General features: G+C 44.6%; 1 protein-coding gene across 1 annotated transcript in view; it reads left to right on the forward strand.

Annotated features, from left to right (window-relative positions):
- Positions 1–2,326: 2,326 nt before the first annotated feature.
- Positions 2,327–20,488, forward strand: part of MYBBP1A (MYB binding protein 1a) — a 73,035-nt gene continuing 54,873 nt past the window's right edge. Inside the window, exons 1-14 of the mRNA XM_030536825.1 lie at positions 2,327–2,580; positions 3,357–3,452; positions 4,771–4,854; positions 5,606–5,680; positions 6,428–6,535; positions 7,821–8,011; positions 8,357–8,524; positions 9,637–9,754; positions 11,763–12,052; positions 13,019–13,126; positions 14,029–14,154; positions 16,167–16,373; positions 17,481–17,589; positions 18,842–18,929. Coding sequence (XP_030392685.1) covers positions 2,404–2,580; positions 3,357–3,452; positions 4,771–4,854; positions 5,606–5,680; positions 6,428–6,535; positions 7,821–8,011; positions 8,357–8,524; positions 9,637–9,754; positions 11,763–12,052; positions 13,019–13,126; positions 14,029–14,154; positions 16,167–16,373; positions 17,481–17,589; positions 18,842–18,929 — 1,945 coding nt within the window. The 5' untranslated portion in view covers positions 2,327–2,403. The remainder of the gene's footprint in view (positions 2,581–3,356; positions 3,453–4,770; positions 4,855–5,605; positions 5,681–6,427; positions 6,536–7,820; positions 8,012–8,356; positions 8,525–9,636; positions 9,755–11,762; positions 12,053–13,018; positions 13,127–14,028; positions 14,155–16,166; positions 16,374–17,480; positions 17,590–18,841; positions 18,930–20,488) is intronic.

The following is a 20,488-nucleotide window of genomic DNA, read 5'->3' on the forward strand; positions in this document are numbered from 1 at the left end:
AAATCTTGTAGAAACCCATAACATGTAATTCATAGTAAGCACATTGGTGTACTCTGTCAGGTACTTTTAAAGAAATGCTGTCAGGCAGCACAGGGCTGTAGCATTTAGGTTTTGGAAAGAAAAAATAGTTTTACAAACTCTATGATTCATAGAAATGTTTTTTGATTTTTTTTAAATGTAAAAACAGTGGATTTGAACAGTGCTTGCAACACGAACACTGCTTGCAACACGAACACTGCAGCACCAATACGGAAACTAGAAAACGAAATGGCCTTTAAAAATGACACTTGAGCACTGTCCATTTTTGCCATCCAACCTGAGTGGAATGTAGAAGTAAACAGCATAAATTGTAAAAAGCCTTTAGATGTTACAAACATTTTCACTTTTAATGATCTAAGATATCAAGAACACAACGGATATTTGATTTAAAATAAGATTTTTAATCTGTTTTAAAATAATATATCAATCTGTCAGGATGCCTTTAAGTTGACAACAGATTGCCTAGCTGTCACTAATAGCATAATAGAAAGTACAGTTATTTCACATTCCAGATACTGTTGTTCTGTTTTCTCTATATTTGTAACAGATAGGATATGAGAAGAGATTTTAAAAGGAAAAACTACACCACACATTTGTTGGACGGTTCTTCCTGATAAATAGCATCTTGAGTGGGAACCTATCCTGGTTCTTTGTGGCAGTGTTGAGGGAATATAATGGATTCTAGCTGAGAAACTGCTAATATCTTACAAGGTATATCTTTTGCATTATTTATTTGTTTTCTTTTATTGGACTGCTCTTTGGGTTTTTATTATTGAACTACAAGACTTATTGATTTTTTTCCACAGTCTGACTGATTCTGTCAATATGGCTAATGTCTGACCCAGACAAAACTAGGCTGTCATATTTCAAAAGCATTTAAGAGGCTAGCTTTCTCAGCATCCACACAGCAGCCAGTTTCAGAGAATCTCACTTTAAAATTTAGGTCAGAAGAGAGAGTCCCTATTCATAGAATCTGAACTGACTCTAGATGCTGCCAATAGGAAGATCCCACTTTGTGTGGGTATGTGTGTTTCAGACTTCGACACTAGTCGCTCTGTGGAGTTGTGTGAAATGGAGATTGTGTGATTCTAGAAAATTTAAACAATACATGTTAAAAAGAAATGAGTTGATCCCACATCACTGGTTCTTGATTTCCAGTTCTCTGCTGTGAGTTGTTGGCCCATCTGCCTGTGTGGGGCCTATCTCAAGCTATGAGAGTTGGTCTTAAGTTTTACAGTTCCTATCCAACCTTTCTGCCAAGGGGACCCTTTCTTAGATCTCTCATGATAGCCTGTGAGCTCCTCTCCCTGCCTATAACTAGTAATAACAATGCTTAGCACATTACATAGAACTTTTCATCATCAAAACTGTGCACAAACACTAAAATCACTTGACAGATTGCTCATAAATTTAAACTGAGCAAGTCACTCAGCCTAAAAATGAAGGGGGAATCTTCAGACATTGCCATATGGGTGGGGGATTGTGAACACTGAAGGACACAAAGACCCAAGGGGAAGAGGGACAAGACTGTGTGCACACTGACAGCACAGGCTACCCTAAAGTGCAGCATCTCCCCAAGCGTGGAGCCAAGGTATCAGCCCTTCTTGAAGTCTAGATTTTGCATGTGTGAGACAATTTAAATAAAGAGATGGGGGGGTGGGGTTGTTAAATCAATAGTCAGCGAGATTTTAAGCTTTTTCAACTGAAGCGCCCACAGCAAAACCCTGCATTTCCCAGAGGGAGAGACTTTAAATGACTCCTTAAAATATGATACCTGCCAATATTTGAAACCTATAAATGGACACTTAATGAGCTGGTAGCTCAGTGTAAGTACATTTTTGGATGGACGCAATGGGAAAATAATAAATATTTCATTAAAAAACAGAGACTCCACTATTTTCCTACAGGCTTGGCCATGTGAGGTGCTGAGTGTCCCCTGCGCTGGGCTGAGAGGGCATGCAGGACCTTGTAAGATGGGGGACCGGTTGGCACATGTGAAGTGACTTCCCAAAGCGGTGGCTGTGGCTCCCTACTCAGGAGTAAGACTGAAGGTAGGTCTGGTGAAAGCAGCACCCTTGCTGGGAGTGGGACCTGCTACCGGTGCCTCTCTCCTGTTGCACTGGAAACCTGAAATCCAGCAAGGGATTTTCTACTGCAACCGTACGATTGACCAGCACAGCCAAGGACTCCACCCTTCCCAGGACATGGGGGGCTTGGCTTCCCAGGAGGCCAGGGCACAGGCTGGACGCATGCGGGGTGGCGGCTGCTGCAGCTGCTCGGGCTAACCCGGAAGGGGCTGTCCCCGGGAGCCCACGTGCGGCTGCAGCGTGGCTGGGAGCGCTGAGCAGCAGCGGCGGTCGCGTTATGGAGACGGCCCCAGCCCCGGTTCCAGCTGCGGCCCCCCTCCCCTCCGGCCCGCAGGGGGTCCTGCAGCAGAACCGGCAGTTCCTGGACTTTTTCTGGGACATCGCCAAGCCCCAGCAGGAGGTTCGCCTGGCTGCCACCGAGAGCCTGATCCGGTACCTGCGGGCCAGCGAGCAGGTCAGAGCGGCGGGAACTGGAGGAGGGGGCCCAGGGGGCTGGGGTCGCGGTGGGAGTTTGTGGGGTGGGGGGTGAATCCAGAGCCCTCGGGGCTGTTGTAGGCGGGAGTGGAGTCCCGGCGTGTGGTGAGGAAGGGAGGTGGGTTCAGGGTCCCAGAGATCTACTCTGATTGGGGCGGGGTGAAGGTGGGGGAGTGAAGAGAATCGGGCTCGGGGGGGGGCTACTGTGGTTGGGGGGGTAGGTGGGCAGTGGATGTAATTGTGTCCAGGTTCCCAAATAATTGAGGGTGGAAGGGGAGGAGGAATTGGGCCCCAGAGATGGGAAGGGAATTGGGCCCAGTGTCCCAGGAGTCTGGTTGGGTTCAGGAGGGGGTGGAAAGGGTTAAGGGAATTGGGCCTAGGCTCTGTGATTGGAGCTAGATCTCGGGGCACTGTTTTGTTTGGGGGTGTCTGGGTGCATAATCAATCCCAGCCCTACCTTCTGTGGCTGTGAAGTAGAGAATCTGGTTACAATGCAGTTGTTCCCTGGTCCAATCAGTGTCCCTTTACCTGAGCAAACCAAGTTGCAGGGGTATATGCTTGGCCTGGCAAGTCTGAATTAGGGCGGTGAGGTGCATTTTTAGAACTGGGTATTCTTTGTAAATCACAGTCTTGAACCCAGTTAGGAGTATTGTTCGGACAATATTTATGTATTGATTAGTAGTACATCCGTATGATTTTCCTAATTGTAGGAAAGTGTTCCTAAAAGTACTGTATTTTTAAAACATAATTTTTTAGGAAGATGAGCTGAAATATACGCTAAAACGATTGATAGAAGGACTGGGAGCAACTCGAGAGGCAGCCCGTCCAGGTTTCAGTCTGGCACTAGCTCAGGTTGGTATTTTCCCAGGGGAGCGCACTCTCTATGGAATGCTGATGGGTATGTTAATAACATTCTAATAGGGCTTGGTGAAAGCATGGGGCTTGTTTTTTGTTTAAGTACTTGGGAGTTGTGATTGGTTAACCTCTGGATGCACAGGGGTCTTGGGAAGAGTTCTGGTATCTCAGAGTGAACTCTTCTAGGCCTTGTCCACACACAAAAGTTGTATTGCTTTAGCTACACTGGTATGCTAAAGGCGTACAACCCCACCCCACGCCTAGTGTCGGCACGCTGATGCTGGTATAGCTTTTCCTCGTAAGGTAAGGGAAACGTGCTCTATGGCAGGACTACAATTTCCTGAACATCAGTCCTACAAACCAACTAATTATATGAACTGTTTTTTGCTGCTGAACAAGAATTCAGTCCTTTAGCCAATGGACAAGCAGCTATACAGGTTGGAAAAGGTGAGAGTGGGTAGCAAAGAGATGCAATTCTCCCAGAGAAAAATCAAGCGTACTGTATACATTTGTTACCATTGTTTGCATACTCTGTTATTGAATGATTAATGCATTAACTTTTGAATCGTACCCACAGTCATTTTGAGATCTTCAGTTTTATGAACTTTTGGGGTTTTTATGAACTCCTCAATCCCCAAATAGTTCATAAACCAGTTCTTCTGTACCTACATTGGGCACTTTTAGTGTGGACACCGTTGTACTGATATAGAGATTGTACTGGTATAACTGTATTGGTTTAAAAAAAAAAATCAACCCCCTCTCTGACAGAATGATACAAAAACTGTGTGCAGACCAGGCTTTAGAACAGGTTAGTCTCTAGAACTGATTGAAAAAACTGAAAACATTTAAAAATCAAAGCCAGTCTGCTCATGTCTAGTGCCAGTCTGTTAAGACTGAAGTACCCTGCCTTTGGAACTGGTACAATATGGGCAGCGAAGACTGTTGTCTTTCATGTGCTCCCTTGCTAGTAGGTCTCTAGTCTGACCCAGAAGGACCACCTCTAGAGATCAGAGCATATTTCGGACTCTACTATAGACACAGTTATACTTGAAAAATTGTGTGCACGCTATGGTTGTTCCCAGCATAGCCTTGTCGTTGGAAAATAAAATACAATTTAAAAATATGGCACCTCTAACCAACATACCTATGCAGGGAAACTTTTAACTGTAGGCCTGGTCTAAGGTTGGTAGAAAGAATTGGAGAGTTCAGTTCTAGTTCTTCCTTCAGTCTATAGTTGTTGAAGGTAAATATGGATGTTAGTAGAGCATTTTCTCACGGAGTTTAATCTCTGTCTCATTTTGGTCGTGATATCCAGGTTTTGCAATTTTTTGAAGAAATTCCACTGCATGCCGTCCTGCAGCAGATACAAGAAAAACACAATCTTGAGAGAGTAAAAAAGGTAGGTCTGCCTTGTGCTCATAGCAACTCCAGACAGTTGTTGTAAATCCTCTGTGTTCCTGTTACCGAAATATCGGGTCTGCCTAGGTGAGAGCCAATAACAGCCTGACAGGGATAAGGAAAAGATGCTTTATTCTGCAGAAGAAAGGAGAGCCTTGCACCTTGGTACAAAGACTCTGTTCCATACAAATTTCACAAGTCTTTTATACACTTTGAGACAAAGACCCTTGCGTGTTAACACTTGATTGGTAGGTGTCAAACCCCGCACTCTGTTGTCTGGTTAGTAAAAACTGGTTTAAAGCAAGTTTTCTCTGCTTTGAGGCAGAAGGGAAAAGATAGTTCAAAAGTTCAGGTTACTGTGTACATGAGGCTTCTGCTTCCCCCTACTGGCTGCTTGTAAGCTGTTAAGGGGGCTACCAGTAACTTTCACATTCCTTAGTGAGTATCGATTACCTCTTCACCCTGGCTTTGGGGCCCCTTTTAAGGTAAATGATTCTATTTGTCTGCTGGAATCTGGAGTTAATCATGTTGTCACAGGACCCCGATGTGCATGCACCGCTTCCATTGAAGAGGTTTGCATATGTGTCTTGAGGGCAGCACAGTACCTTTTGCATGGAAGCGTAGTCAAGGTTGACTCTTCCTGCTTGCTTCTGAACAGTTTTCACCTGCGGTGGGAGCTGTTGTTGAACATGAGATCTAACTATTTTTGTATTTTGATTGTTGGACTACAGTGTTGATTTTCTTCTTTTTAGAAACTCTTTAGAAATGCTGCCTTTGGAAACTTTTTTGGGGTACTGTCTCTGTTCCAGTCTGGTCGTCTTGCAAAGGTAACATGAGTGTTGCTTGTTCATGAGCAATTGACCTAGTGCTGTCCCAAATGTGGAACAAGACCCAGAGAGAAGGGATGGTCCAGTGGTTATGACATTAACCTGGAAACTTAAGAATCACAGGTTCAATTCAATTTCTTGCTCTGCCATATACTTCCTGTGTGACTGTGGGCAAATCACTTAGAGTCTGTGCTTCAGTTCCCCATTTTACAAATGGAGGTAATAGCATGTCTCTGTCCCATAGGGGTGTCATAAGGATAAATACGTTTAAGGTTGCAAGGTGCTCAGGTACTTTGGTGATAGGGGCAAAACAGGTACCTCAGATAGCTGATACCTGCTGCTAAAATCACAAGCTTTGTTTCATTAAAATTTATTATATACAGCTGGGAATCAGAAGTGTCTAGAAAATCCAGAAAATGTGTTTAAGGTGCCTCCTTGTAGGCACGTTATCAAATCCAATCGTCCTGTGATGTGAAACCTGGAGAGGGGAAGGGAAGGATGTGGAGAGAAGCCAGAAGCAATATGGTAACAGTATAAAAACTGACAATAGATGGAGGGACAGAGGAGATAGAATATCATGTGTCAGTCACACACAGGGAATGCTGTATCGGGAAGATCTGACTTATGCATCAGGAAGCGATTGGGTCAGTTTATTATTAATAATAGTAAGATTCAGCATATTCATTATGGAGCCATGAGCTTAACCTTGGCTGTGTAGTCTTTACTTTTTTCTTTTTAAATTTATAGGACCAAAAGGCCCTCCTAGAGTGTGTCCGACTTCTGCAGAGCTTGGCACAACACCATGCCCACCTCAGAGATCTCCCCAGGAAAACGCTCGTTGACATCCTCTCGGAGGTACCTGGCATCTGAATAGCGTAACTTTTTGTTTCTGGTATTGTTTTTTCTTAGATTGGGTCTGAACCAGCTCCACTGATGCCAAAGGAGTCTTTCCATTGACTTCATTGGGTGTTGCACCGGACACCTGGTGGTCATGGAAAAATGTCATATGGCATGTGTATAGGGAAGCTCACTATATGTCCATAAAATTGGTGCATGGGCAACAGCAGTATAAGTCTCCATGTGTTACTCAGTGTTGGTTGCTCAGGATAAGGATGGATATGTTTGGACTGTTGGGGCTGGAGGAGAGGTAGGTGGGGAGCTAAGGATTATAGCATAAAGAGAGCGTAGAATGATTTAGATGCATATTTCCTTGCTTCATATGGTTTCTGTGGGTAGACTATGCAGACTAGCAACCTTAACTCCAAGTTAACCAAGCTTTTTATGTAAGAATGTTCTTGGTCTAGCAACTTTGATATTAGGTTTTTTGTGTGTGTGTGCTTGCCATACTCCTGATCTCTGGCAGATTCAGATACTTTGTAGGTTCTTCAACAATGGAGCTTATCCTTTTTTATTTCAAAAGCATCTATCCAGTTTATTCCGAAATATATTAGTGTTCAAAATATTCAGCCAGGAAAATCCCATTGAGATGAACAACACCATTTTAAAATTGATTTGTATCAGTGCAAGAAATGGCACAAAAAACTCATGGCTGTATAACACTGAAAGAGAGAAGAATCAAAATGCAGCAGAAAGTTTGCAATTACAGTCATAAAATAAAGCTCTTAGGGCAGAGACCATCTGGGCCCTGTTCTTGGTTCGCCCTTTTTTTGGTTACAGCAGTAAAAAGAAAGTTTTTATAAGGTGCCAAAAATTATGCAGCCTTTGCTGCAATCAGTGATGGGTCCCTAAGATATTTTTAGGTCAGAATCTGTGTCTTTTTTAAAAGCGAAGGAAAAGGGTTGATATCCCTCTTCCTATCAGATCCACCGTGATGTTGTGCCTTCTTGTCTCTTAGGGCCTGTTTAAGCACAAACTTTTTACCCCATTAACTATATCAGTATAATTACACTAGTACAACTATATTGGTATAACGATGTTATATATCAATATAGCTATTCCTATATAGGAAGGAGAATATGCCATACTGGGTATAAAGCACATTTGTACTGCTATAACTGCATCCACTCTAGGGTATTTACAAAAACCCTACCTCCTTACCTCATATAGTTATAATATTCAATAATGGTGTGTAGAACAGGTATCACTTGCTGTGTTGCTTCTCAATTGCGTTGCTGTGTAGATTCCTGAAGCTGTGTTTGAGAAAGTCCTGTTCAGCACCTTAAAGACTGACCTCACTTCGGCCTTCAGCACCCCGGAGCAGCTGCACCTCCTGCTCGTGGGCATGCAGAAATTCCCTGGGGTTCTGAAACCCAATAAGCTGAAGATACTGCTAGGCTCATCTGCCATCGTAACCACGGAGAACATTCCCAGGTGAGCTGTAGGAGAAGGGTGCAAAGATACCAAGTCTCCAACTTCCTGAATGTAAATAAGAAACCTAATTTGGCTCTGAAGCCTAGCGGTGCTGGATGCCTGCATTTCCCGTTGAATCTAATGGGAGACACGGTATGGAGTGCTGATCCCAGAGAGTGCTGATCCCAATATTCAGATCAGTTGCTCATCTTTAGAGGCAGTGCCATGGATAACATGTTAGTTTCCATGCAGTTGTCTGTCCACTCCAGAAGGTGGTTAGAGGAAGGGATTTTGCCTTCGGAAAGTTCCTTCCCGACCGGATAGTTCAGACTTCCTATCCTCCTGTGATTGCTTTTTTCTCTCAAGGCTTGTGAAGGTTTTGAATACTGCTGCTAGATCTGAGAAGAAGGATAGGAATCTGCCACATGTCGGGCTGGACTTGCTACAAGTGTCTGTGAAGGAAGGTGCTTTTAAACTCTTCTGGAAGGAAGCTGTGGAGAATGGGCTGCTAAAGGAAAAGTCGGGTCCTAACAGGTTTGTTTTTAAATGTCATTCATTGTTCTCAATATAATCTACTCTTCTGCTTCCTATCTGAACATAAGTTCTGCTGCTGTATGGCAACTAAAACCTGACCAAAAAAAACTTGACAGATTTTTCATGAGAAACTCGGCCCCACCCCCTTCCACGCACACGTTTTCTCTGTTAGTTTTTTTATCCCAGATCTAGTTGTGACAAACTGAAGGAGCAGCTTTGCTGCTATCTAGGAAATACTGCTTACAATGTCATGTTGTTTCCTGTTGGTAATAACTGGGACAAAAAATTAGGCATATGTGACTGTGAAGACCCTGGAAACTGGCAGAGGGACTTAAGGGCAGATATGCAATCTGAAACTACTTAAATTGACTAGATTTCAATGTAACTGTGTCCTTCTTAATGTGAGATTTGAAGGTGGACCAGATCCTGAAACTTATGTCCAGTCCCCTTTGTGTTTTACTGTGGGCTGAATTCAAATCGTTAGACCTTATGCGCACCTCTGTTGGATTTGGATTTGACACAGAACCGAAAAGTATCGTTTCCTTTTCTAACACGGAGGTGGTTGAGACTGCAAGAGTTACCCTGAAAGCTTGCTAAAACAGCTAAGATACCAAAATATTTTCAAGAATAAAGCTCATTAGTCATCTGCTGTATTGAGATTGATGCTGTTTGGAGTCAAAATCTTGTAAGATGTGTTTTTTTGGCACTGTTTAATCTTGGTTTGTTCACAAATCTGCTCCCTGAAACCTGACCTGAATCCAGAGCCAAACACTGTTTCCTTGGTCTGTCACTAAGGGATTTTGTTAACTTGCTGCATGCAATTTACAGGGAAAAAGAGAGACTATTTTCCAACAGGAGCTGCCCAAATCTTGTATTTCGGTGCTTGAATCAGCATCAGGATAGATGAATGAATGCTCATTTTATGCTCTGAAGTGCTGTTCTTTTACAAAATCTGCCCACCTTAGAATGCTAGACTGGTAGTGTCCCTGTAGTCTTTACTGCTGTCCATCTCTGTGAAGCACACACAGGTGCTTCTCTTTCTCTGCCCTGTCCATGTGTGTGGTGTTGTTACTGTGGCCTCCGCTGAGGGAATCTGTTCTCTTTTCACTCAGTTACATGTGCTACCGGTTGCTGGGCAGTTCTCTCCCACTCTTGTCTCTGGACCAGCTACAGATTGTTCTCCGAGGGGAAGTGATGCGGCACTATGGGGAGCATGTGGTATCCGCTCAGGTAGGAATCCTTGTGAGGGTATGATGCAACCCATGCTAAAGGCCCCATACTCATCAAAAAATGGCATTGGCTAGGCTCTGGGCTAATGCAGTCCTGCTGCCGTTTGCTGTGGACGCAGCAGTCATTGCTCTTTTCTTTTTTGGGGCAAACTAGTGTTCCAGGCTTCCATTGCTGGTATCACAGCAGCAGCTGAAATGCAGTTGTAGTCTGCAAGTGAGGGTAACAATGGCACCTTCTGGCTTTTTATTCTCTAATATCTGCAGATTTACAGTTTTAGAACATCGCGCACCCATTAGCCCTGCAAAGCCAATACAGCTGTGGGAGACTGGACTGAATTTTCTGTTCCTCTTTGCACATCAGTAGACTTGTTTTCTAAATTCTGATCTGTCATCCTTGTACGAGGCCATGGAAGGTGACATGGAAGGCCTAATTTGAAGGCATAGAAATAAATGCTAATTAATTTAATCTGCAGCATCTTTATTACTAGTTTGAGCCTCCAATCCCAGGTTAAATTAGCAGGGTTGGCAGCTGGGAAACTCCTGCTCGTTCTTACTTTCCTCCAAGTCATGGATGCAAGCTATTGGAGACTGGGTGCTGGTTTGATTCCCCTGTTCCTAAAAACTCATCAATCCATATATATATATTTTTTTACTTGTAAAGTGAGCACATTTGATTTTGTTTAATCAAGAGACAACCAACATGAAACCCCTGTATCCCGGTGCTACTCCACTTTCAGTGTAGAATCACATTTTAATGAAAATTTTCGGGGTGGTTCTGCTGATTTTGGACAATGCTGACAGTTCTGGAGTAGCTGACCAATAGAATGCAAATGTAAGCTCATTCGGTTGTGCTTTGCAGACGGTATCTTTCTGAGGCCTATGTCTTATGGCCAAATGGATGTGGCTGCAGATTTCACCTGTGAAATTTACTGGCTTTCTAGTTTAGGGAACATTCAGTCTTTAAATTTCATTACTGCTCCAGCTTCCCTCGTATCACCATATTGATCCTGACTTTTCCTAAAACAATTTGTTTAATTCATTTAGAAAAGTTGCATTATGTGGTTGGAATGGAGTCACTGTTCTTTTCCCCTTCAAGTTTTCTCCAGACATATTTTCTGTCTCCTCATAGCACAGTCGAGTGAGTGGGAATGAATGTACGACATAATTGAAATGCTGTGGATTGTAAAAGACCATCGGGAAAATGGGATAAATAAATGTGTCTGGTACTGCTGGGCTGAAGTTCTAACCCTTGCAGACTGCTGTCTGTATCATTCTAGCATATATGCAGTTTGGGTCTGGGCTGTAGTGTAGATCTCAGCACCATGTGGCACTATTTACAACACTCCTAGTCTCAAAATTTGAACCACTTGATTTACACAGCTTTTAGCAAGCCTGGGAGAACAGGCCCCATTGAACATTTATGTGCTGTATTTCTACTGCAGGAAGATAAAGCAGTTCTCACAAACTTTTTGGGCAACATTGTCAGCTGAAGGTTCTTAAGACCTCACCTATATCAGTGGTGTCTGATCTACCAGGCAGGGAGGGCTACTTGCAGTTTGAGATTAAGGTTTGGTGAAGTCCAAGATCAGTGGCAGATTAGAGCATGCAAGACTCCATTGCTGGTAGGTGAAGCAGTTTGGTCTAGTGGATAGAGCACTGGAGTGGGCCCAGGAGACCTGAGTTGTATTCTTGGCTTAACCATTAGCCTCTTGGATGACCTTGTGTAAGTCACTTCCCTTCTCCGTGCCTCAGCTTCGCCATCTGTAAAATGGAGCCCCTGAGCTCATTGTCCAGCACTTGGTGCTCTAATGACATCTGAAGGGTGAGTGGGTTGTGGGAATCTGGAGTATTGGTACTGCCCCAGTGAATGTTCAAACCCAGGATTTATTGTACCAAGTGCAAGTACAGAGCAAGGTCAGTTTTGTACAGTGACCAAGCGTGCATATTTCTCTGTCTTCATCATGCAATAGGATGGGCTGTAACCTGCTTGTATTGACTATGTCTTTCAGCTTCCGGGCCGGTTTAAGTTCGCTCCGGAGATGGAAACCTATGTTAACTCATTCCTAGAGGGCTGTGATGATCCAGAGAAGCAACTGGCAGTGATGATTGGCTTCTCCACTCTGACCAATCAAGGCTACCCAGTTGTGCCCAGCTTCTGGAAGGTGGTGAAACACTTGCAGCCTGTAGCGTTGCTGAAATACGTCAACTGGCTCAAGATGATGTTCCTTAGGCCAGACTTTGACTGCTGCTTAGATTTCACCACCAGTCGGCAAAAACAGAACCAGGAGAAAGTAAATATGTGAGTGTATTTGCAGTACAAGCCCCTCCTCTTTCTTAGAGCTGTGTTGTATGTGTCTTCCTGTGTTCAGCTCTGTTTTGATTTCCTGGGGGAGATGGGGGACAGCTACAACAGCTGATTCCCAGCAACACTTTTAGCTGGTCCTAGGTCAGGAGCAGCTTGTGTTTTCTTTTCCTTTATCCTTATTGGGAAACCATAGAAATTTCCTATTGGGAAAACCTCTTGGGAAAAACTGGGGGGATGAATTGTCTCTAGGTGGTCTTTGTCACTGTGCTTTCTCATTGTGCTACTACCCCAGCTGGACACTGTGTTGCTCAGTGTCTCCTTCAAACTGAGATGTAAAACTTAGGTCCTGATCAGTTGTGATACAGCACCTTTTGTGACAGTTGGAGCACTGATCAAATGAAAGTTTGGGTAATTGTATTCTGCCTAGTTAAAATTCCAGCTGCACTCCCTCAATTTTACATGACGTGAAGGAATGGGGCCTATGTGTCTTAACTGTTACTGTGGTGTGGTACACCAGTGTGATGCTTCACCCCAGACATGGGCAGAGACTTGTCAAGGGTAAAAGACATTCTGTCAGTATGTTATATTCTCCTGGTGACTTAAGATCTTCAATCATAGGAACATTATTGCTTTTCTTGAAGCAGTTTTTGGTGGAACGCTGAGGCTCAGTGGATTAGAATTGATCTGAGTTCATATTTGTTTATAAAGTGCATGTATATCTGCTGAAGAGCAAATGCAGGTAGCTCAGGAAATGTACCTTTCTACATGCACCTGTCACTTCTTTCTGCATATGTGTCAGTATATGTTGCATTCTAGCTGATTTCTAACTACATAAGGCCTCTGAGCTGCTGAAAGTTTATGTGGTATTCAGAGTCTCATCACCCATTGTTTCAGTGTTTTCTTATCCAGTGCAGTGTCTGAGCTTCTGTTTTATAATTGTATCCATTTGCTTATTGAAAGGACCCAGCACCGAGTAGTTCGGCTGAGAAAATGGATTATTGCCCGACTAGTCAGCATCATTGACAGTCAAGGGAAGATGGAAGAGGATTTGGTGATGGACGTTGTCAAGTGAGAAGGCTTTAAAGACTACTTAGTGCCACCCAGTGGTGGGGTGGTTCTTGACAGAAGGCTGGAGTGGTACTTAAGCAGGGGTTGGCAACCTTTCAGAAGTAGGGTGCCGAGTCTTCATTTATTCACTCTAATTTAAGGTTTCGCGTGCCAGTAATACATTTTAACATTTTTAGAAGGTCTCTTTCTATAAGTCTATAATATGTATCTAAACTATTGTTGTATGTAAAATAATAAGGTTTCAAAATGTTTAAGAAGCTTCATTTAAAATTAAATTAAAATGCAGAGCCCCCCAGACCAGTGGCCAGGACCCGGGCAGTGTTAGTGCCACTGAAATTCAGCTCGCGTGCCGCAGGTTGCCTACCCCTGTGCTGAAGCAACTGACAGGCAACCTTGGACCAGTCACTTAGGGTAAAATTTTCAAAAACACCAAAATAATTTAGGAGCCTAACTCCTGTTGGTTTTCGGTAAGACTTAGATTACTTAGGCACTTCATAGATGCTTTGAGAATTATACCTCTAATCTTTTGGGCCAGAGTTTTCAAAGGTATTTGGGTGTCTATCTGCATCTTCAAGCACCTGACTACCTTTAAAAAGTTGGTCTTTGTGCCTCAATGAGTATTGTAGTAATAAAAATGATGTTGCAGGGTGTTAACGGCCTTCTTCGAGGTACCGAGCACCTTCCTCTTCCTTTAACTGCAGGTACCTGGTGGGGTCAGGTGCCTATAGAATTCATGAGGCTTTATTAAAATTTGTGACGTGCTCGGAGATGCTTGGATAAGAAATGCTGGATAAGCACAGGCTGTTTACAATGTTGAATTTGGCTTTTATAAAGGTGGTTTTGTATAGGCCCACAGAGCCCAAGTCAGATCTTCATCTGCTCTCTTCCTTTTTCCCATCTAGGTTTTGCTTCTTCCATGCTTTCTTCGAGACCCAGAAACCAACCGCTGAAATACCAGAGACAAAATCCCTCCCCTCAGTACCTCTGGCTGGACAGACTCACTCAATGGCTGCAAACTTGTTTTTCAGGTATGGGCTTTGCCTGCATGCATTTAGCACTGGAAGTTGATCTCCTGTCCAGAGAAGAGTGTATTATTTATATTGCCCACGGATGGGGCTTCTAGGTGCTAAGACAAGTACCTCATGATGATAGCTGCTGTACAAAACACAGAACAAAAAGATGGTCTCTGCCCCCCAAAGAACTTACAATCTAAGTGCCAGGAAACAATGGGACAATATTGTCTAAATAGACAAGATAAACACAGGGTAGGGCAATGGGCAGAACACACAGGCAGAGTGAACAATGTAATGGTGGCAAACATTATGTTCATTCAAAAAAAAATTGGAGGGTGAGGGGTGTTACTTAGGAGAGTGTCAGCTCAGTGGGACAGGAGAGGCGGATGGGACAGGTGTAGAGTGAAACAGGTGAGAAGGGAGCGGGAGGGTTGGTGCTAACAGCACCAGGCAGCCAGAACATTCTGGAATTTTGACTGGAATGTCCTGAGGTCCCAGCTTTGGCCGCTTCTGAGGAGTCTCTAGCTGGCCACTCTGGCATGAGGGAGAAGGCACTGCCTTGTCCTGGTGCCCCCAGGCCTGTGTGTGGTGTCTCCCTTGCACAGTTATGGGTCCAGGAGGGGTGCTGGGGAGAGGGATGTGGCTGGACCTCGTCTTGCCCCCTCCCTTGCAGTATGGCAGCCCCTGTTTTGGGTACTTCTGGCCCTGTCAGGCGCATGGCAGGAGACGGGTTATTGCACTTCTGTTGCATTAAGTGTTGTGTGCTTGTGCATCAGTGCAGCCATAACCAAAACCCCCTTTCCTTAGAGATCTTGGGTAAAACTTCCTAGAAAAGCTTAAGCTGCTGCTGCTTAACACAGTAACTGACTCAGATCGTATCTGTGCAGTGCTGAGGTCAGGCCAGATTGCCTTTCTCCTCCAATAATATTCAGCCCCCATTACGCAGCAGCACTGGCTGAGGGGTGCACTATTTATGGACTCCAAAGAGTGGGGGTTAGTTGTGACACTGCAAAGCCTGGCAGGGTCACGTGGCTGCTCTCTGTTTCCTGCTAGCGGTGTAATATAATTCCAGTAATCCAAATTTCCTCAATCCCAAAAACCTAGTTATCCAAATACACAGTGTGTTCCAGATGTAGCCCATGTTAGTTAAGATAAGTATGGGCTTATCTGACCAGCTGGTTATAGGCTGTCCCATTGGGATGAATAGGAGTGCTTTGTTTTGGGGACCTGCTGATTGGTGCTCCACTCACCCTGCCTATTCTTAGGCAAAAGAAATGGAGTTTTGATCTCAGGGACATTGCTGCATCTAAGCTCTTCTGTCAGGCAATTGAGAGGCCAGGTGCTCAAGTGCCCCTCTGTTGGAGGTCAGGAGAAAGGAGGAGGTGGTGAGGGGAGCATAATGAGTGAAGCTGTCGCTTTGCAAAGAATCCTGTGAAGCGTTGTGGGATCAAGGCCTTGTGGTTATAAGACGCTGGACTGAAAGTTGGGAGGCTGGGTTCAATTCTCAGCTCTGCCACAGACTCCCTTGGTGACCTTGGGCAAGGTACTTAATCTCCTCTGTGCCCCAGTTCTCCGTCTTAAAATGGGGATCATGCTTCCTGTTGCTGTCCTGTCTAAGTAGATTGTAAGCCCTTTAGGGCAAGGACTCCTCTGACTTTCTGTTTAGACAGCACTTAGCCTTGATTGGGGCCTTGAGATACTGCTGTAGTACAAATGGGGCTGCAGAAGAGAACTGCGGCTACGTTTTGGGCCCTGGAAGCAGAACGCTTGCAAACTGCTGTTAAATTAAATAAATCCGTAGAGCTACCCAGAAAGGAATAAAATGAGCGAGCCTTGTTTTGAGACCGATTCCTCTAACTCATCCCAGCCATTGTGGTGTTGGGAATGGACGGTGGAATAAATCAGGCTCAGTGGGGCGCTAGTCCATAATTAGTGAGTCTCGGTGCTGTAATAATCTGGTAACTAATGGGAGCAGCAGCAGTTCTCCATGTTAATGTGGCACTCTCTGCTGTCTGCTTGCCTCTCAGTTTGCTTCAGATTTTAAACTCTCTGCACGTGCTGGGAGACATGGTTGAAGCTGCAGCCCTGAGGGAGAAGCACATCCATGGGGTGACTGCAGACAGGAACCTGTGGATCTACCTCATTATCCAGTATGCCAGCGTCCTCCTGTCCCATGAGAAGCACGTCAAGGCTGTGACTCCTTTCACCGCCGAACAGAGGGCTGCTTGGGACCGGTGAGAGGCTTGGGAAGCCAGCTGAAGTCTGTTGACTAGCTGTGGGGGTGAGGAAGGGCAATGGGAATGGCTGATGCGTGCAGGAAATCGATGTTTCTGTAGTAGAGTGCCAGAGATTTGGGGAAAATGTGCTCCATGAGTATGTTTCCCCGGACTCTTCTCTTGGTGTCTCCAAGGCTGTGGGCTATGCCTCTGCTTTTGGGTCAGGTCATCATAGAGCAGCTGATTTGTCTAGGCTGATGGGTCCAGGTATGTAACATGAGACAATGGAAACTGTCTGACTGAATAAGCATCTCCTCCACTCTGGGTGAAGCAGCCTGTATCTGCCTGCTTTGTCTTTGCTGAGGGTGTATCCTAGATGTTAGAAGTGGATAAGCCCTGTTGGGGCACCTAGTCCAGTGACTTGGCCAGCGCAGGATAAGTTCCCTACACTGTACTATTCTTTTTATTGCTTTGTCCAGTGTGGGTGAACTGTCCTAAGCAGTGCAGTTCTGTTCCTTCCCTTTGGAGACCCGTCCTCGATGTTTGTTAGTCTGTGGAATTATGCCTGAAATCCAGCCTGTGTTTTCCCTTTAACTTCACCCCATTGCTCCTAGCTAGACTCCCTTGCACCAACTCTAACTCTTCCTCCTGCTCATTCCTCCTTCAGATACTTGTTGATGGTCATGTGGCTTCCCACTCCCATTAGCTCTCCCAGGCTGGATTTCTCTTTTAATCTTTCCTCCTAAAAGGCCAGTTCCTTTGGCCTCCATCTGACCTTTTCTGAATTCCTTCTCCTCTAAATGAGTGTGCTGTTGCTGTGTATTCAGCAGAAGTCAATTGGGAATCCGTGCCTTGCCCTAAATACGTTATTTAGAAGCCATACAGAGAGTGCTGTTAGAATTCTAGAGAAGACATTTATTCCTGCCAATTGTTAGTCAAAGACAGATCCTTTCCTACATACTTTGATGTCATTCTGGTCTAGTTAAATTGCCTCTGAGTATTTGAAGTGGTGCAGTTAATGAGTGCAGGGACCAGCAAGATCATCTGAAGCTCTTAACTCTTGTCTGAGATGCCGTGGACTTTATCTTGTAACACTGAAAGGCCCATTGTCGTTTGTCTCTTCAGAATGCTTCAGTCTCTGGAGAACCTGCAGAGGAAAGAGAAGGAGTCCCGCAGTATGGAAATTTTTGCTTTCCAGCACCTTCTGCTCTTAGTGGGCATTCATCTGTTCAAGGTAACAGTCGTCGTGCATATTGGGCTATGTGAACCATACTGATGTCGACTGGGCTTTCTGAACTGCCTGTGAAACAGTTTGACACTTCCTTTGTGTTTGACAAGATATGATCCTTTAGAATTTCTGGCTGTTTAAATGAAGGGGCCAGTAAAATGGGAATCCACCACTGGTCATAAGCACTGAGCTTTCAGCCGACAAAGGAAATGCGTTTGGCTGTCAGGGAGGGAGCAAGAGTAACTAGGAGTTGGAGTTCTGGTTTCTAGTCCCAGTTCAGCCTCCAACTTGCTGTGTGACTGTGGCAAGGCACGTACTCTCTTTGCTCCTAAATGGGATAATGTTGCTGCTTTCTCGGGGGTGTTGTGGTTGATTTGAAGTCTGTAAATGTTTGGAGACCCATTGGTGAGTAGTAGTATATACATGCAAAATTATTAATACTATGGGGGTTGGAGGACTCTTGTTGGACTGCCTGTCAGAATCCTCATTTAAAATATTAAAAAAAATCCAAAAATACATTGTGCAAAGTGTTGCTGTATTCAGATCCTCCACTTTGGGATTGGCACCTTATTAAAATAAGAATCGTGTCTGCTACTGGTAATAGAAAACAACCAGAAAATCCTCACTCTGCGCCTCATCTTGGCCACCCCAGCTACCAGCTTTGCACAGTCTCCAGCTCAGATGTGTGCTAGGAGGTGGCCTGGTGCTGACGGCCAAGGTGGGCTCTTCAATTGTACATTCTGCTTGAACTGGAATCCCAGGTCTGAACTATAATATAATGTTCACGTGCGCTATATATACAGAAGACCAGCAAAGCGTTTCCTGGCAGTTGATGACTGGAATGTGAGGGGCTTTAAAACTGCACTCTCCTTGCAGAATTGTCCTATATACAAAAATCCTTTTTTGGGGGTGAGTGTTGGGCAGTTGCCTCTGAAGTGCTGAGCCTCCTTCCATCCCGTGGACTTGACTCCCAACTCTCCATGGCACTTTCCTGACGGCCTGCAGAACCCTGAAGCACTGGGTCCAGTAGGTTCCTAGCTAGCCCTGTTAACTCCTGCCCTTTGTCCTGCCATATCCACATGGCTGAGATGAAAACCTCAATGTGTCGGTGTGCCTAGCATCCTAATTGTGGCACATTGTGCTGCATTCAGGAGCAGAAATGGGTACGTTTCTTGCGTTGTCGTTGCACTTGCACTTGCACTGATAGATGATATTCACTGCCTGGCTTCTCTCTCTGCTCCTGTTTTACATCAAACAGAGTCCGGCAGAAACCCAGGACCTTCTGAATGACCTTCTGAACTGCATTGAGAGGGCATTGGACAAGAAATCCAAGAAGAAGAAGCCTGGTGAGTTCTGGTCTAAAGGGAGAGACTTTGGGAATTATTAACAATCCTATACCCTGTTAATGTGTTTTCCATTGCCCAGAGCACACTGGGAGCCTATCAAAATATAAAGCCCATCTTAAAACAAAACCAGAGAACATACGCTACTAACTAGTGGGGACTAGGTCCTGCCCTCTGTGGAGAATGTTGATTTTTGGTAGAGGAGGGAGTGAGGTGAGTCTCTTTCCTTCCTCAATCATACAGAAATACTCAGCACTGAATGTCAGCATTGCTTGTGAGCTGGGGGTCGGCTTATCGTCCTCGCCCGCCAGCAGGTGTGTAGGGTGCCCATTCAAAGGTGCACAAAACTCACCTCCCCATGTGACTACGGTGTCCAGATTTCCCAATTTTCTAAGGACAGCCCCGATTTTTTGGGTCTTTTTCTTATATAGGATCCTATTACCCCCCACCCCCTGTCCTGATTTTTCACACTTGTTGTCTGGTCACCCTACATGTGACTAATTCCCTTCCTCACCCACCCAAGGAGAAGAGCTATGGGGTATATACTCTGAGATCCTGAGCACCCGGATATGATCGTGAGGGCTATGTTATAAATGACAAGAGTAGTTTTCTTGGTTAGAAGCTCAGGACAAGAATTCTAGATAAATCTCACGAGGGAATTGTCTTTAGGAGTTTGGGCTGAATATTTACTTGTGAAAAACCTATTTCTTAATCACTGAGGGCTAAATTAATCACTGTCATATGTGGGAGCTTCTCCAGTGGATTCGTGGCATCTGCTTGTGCCAGCAGTGAATTTGGCCTACTTTGGCTTACGTCTGCTTTGAGTGTGGTTGTTTGAAATGGCTGCTCTCTAAGGTAATTGTTGGGGTAGAGCTAGTAGCGGATGCATGATCCAGTGATTGCAGCTGGGCACTGGGAGATAGGACTCCTGGGTTCTAGTTCTGGCTCAGTCACTGACTCATTGTGTTGGACAACTTGTGTTACCTCTCTGTGCCTCAGTTTACCCATGTGAGAAACAGTGAGGATAATACCTGACTTACAGGGTGTGTTGTGAGGCTTAAGCCTTTCCCTTAACTATTTTTTTCCACAGAGCAGCACAGTAATTTGTGTAAAATATATGGAGATAGTTCTATCTCTTAGAACTGGAAGGGACCCCGAAGGGTCATCGAGTCCAGCCCCCTGCCTTCACTAGCAGGACCAACTACTGATTTTGCCCTAAATCCCTAAGTGGCCCCCTCAAGGATTGAGCTTCCAACCCTGGGTTTAGCAGGCCAATGCTCAAACCACTGAGCTATCGCTCCCCACAAAAGATACAGCATAGAAAACAAAGCATCAAAAAACATGCAAGGGATTACATAAAAGTACCTCGTTAGATTATTAAAATAGAACTTGTTACATTGTGGGGCCATTAGGACCTCAAGATCCCATATAAAACCCAGATACAAAAGAGGATGGTTAAATTGTATGCTCTGGGGATTGTGGAAGGAAATGAGAGAGAGAGAGAATTCAAATTAATTTTCCCCTGGCCAAGAGGGTAGGAAGGCTAATGGAGTGCCCAACTC

Source organism: Gopherus evgoodei, chromosome 17 (assembly GCF_007399415.2).
Source record: "Gopherus evgoodei ecotype Sinaloan lineage chromosome 17, rGopEvg1_v1.p, whole genome shotgun sequence".
NCBI lineage: Eukaryota > Metazoa > Chordata > Testudines > Testudinidae > Gopherus > Gopherus evgoodei.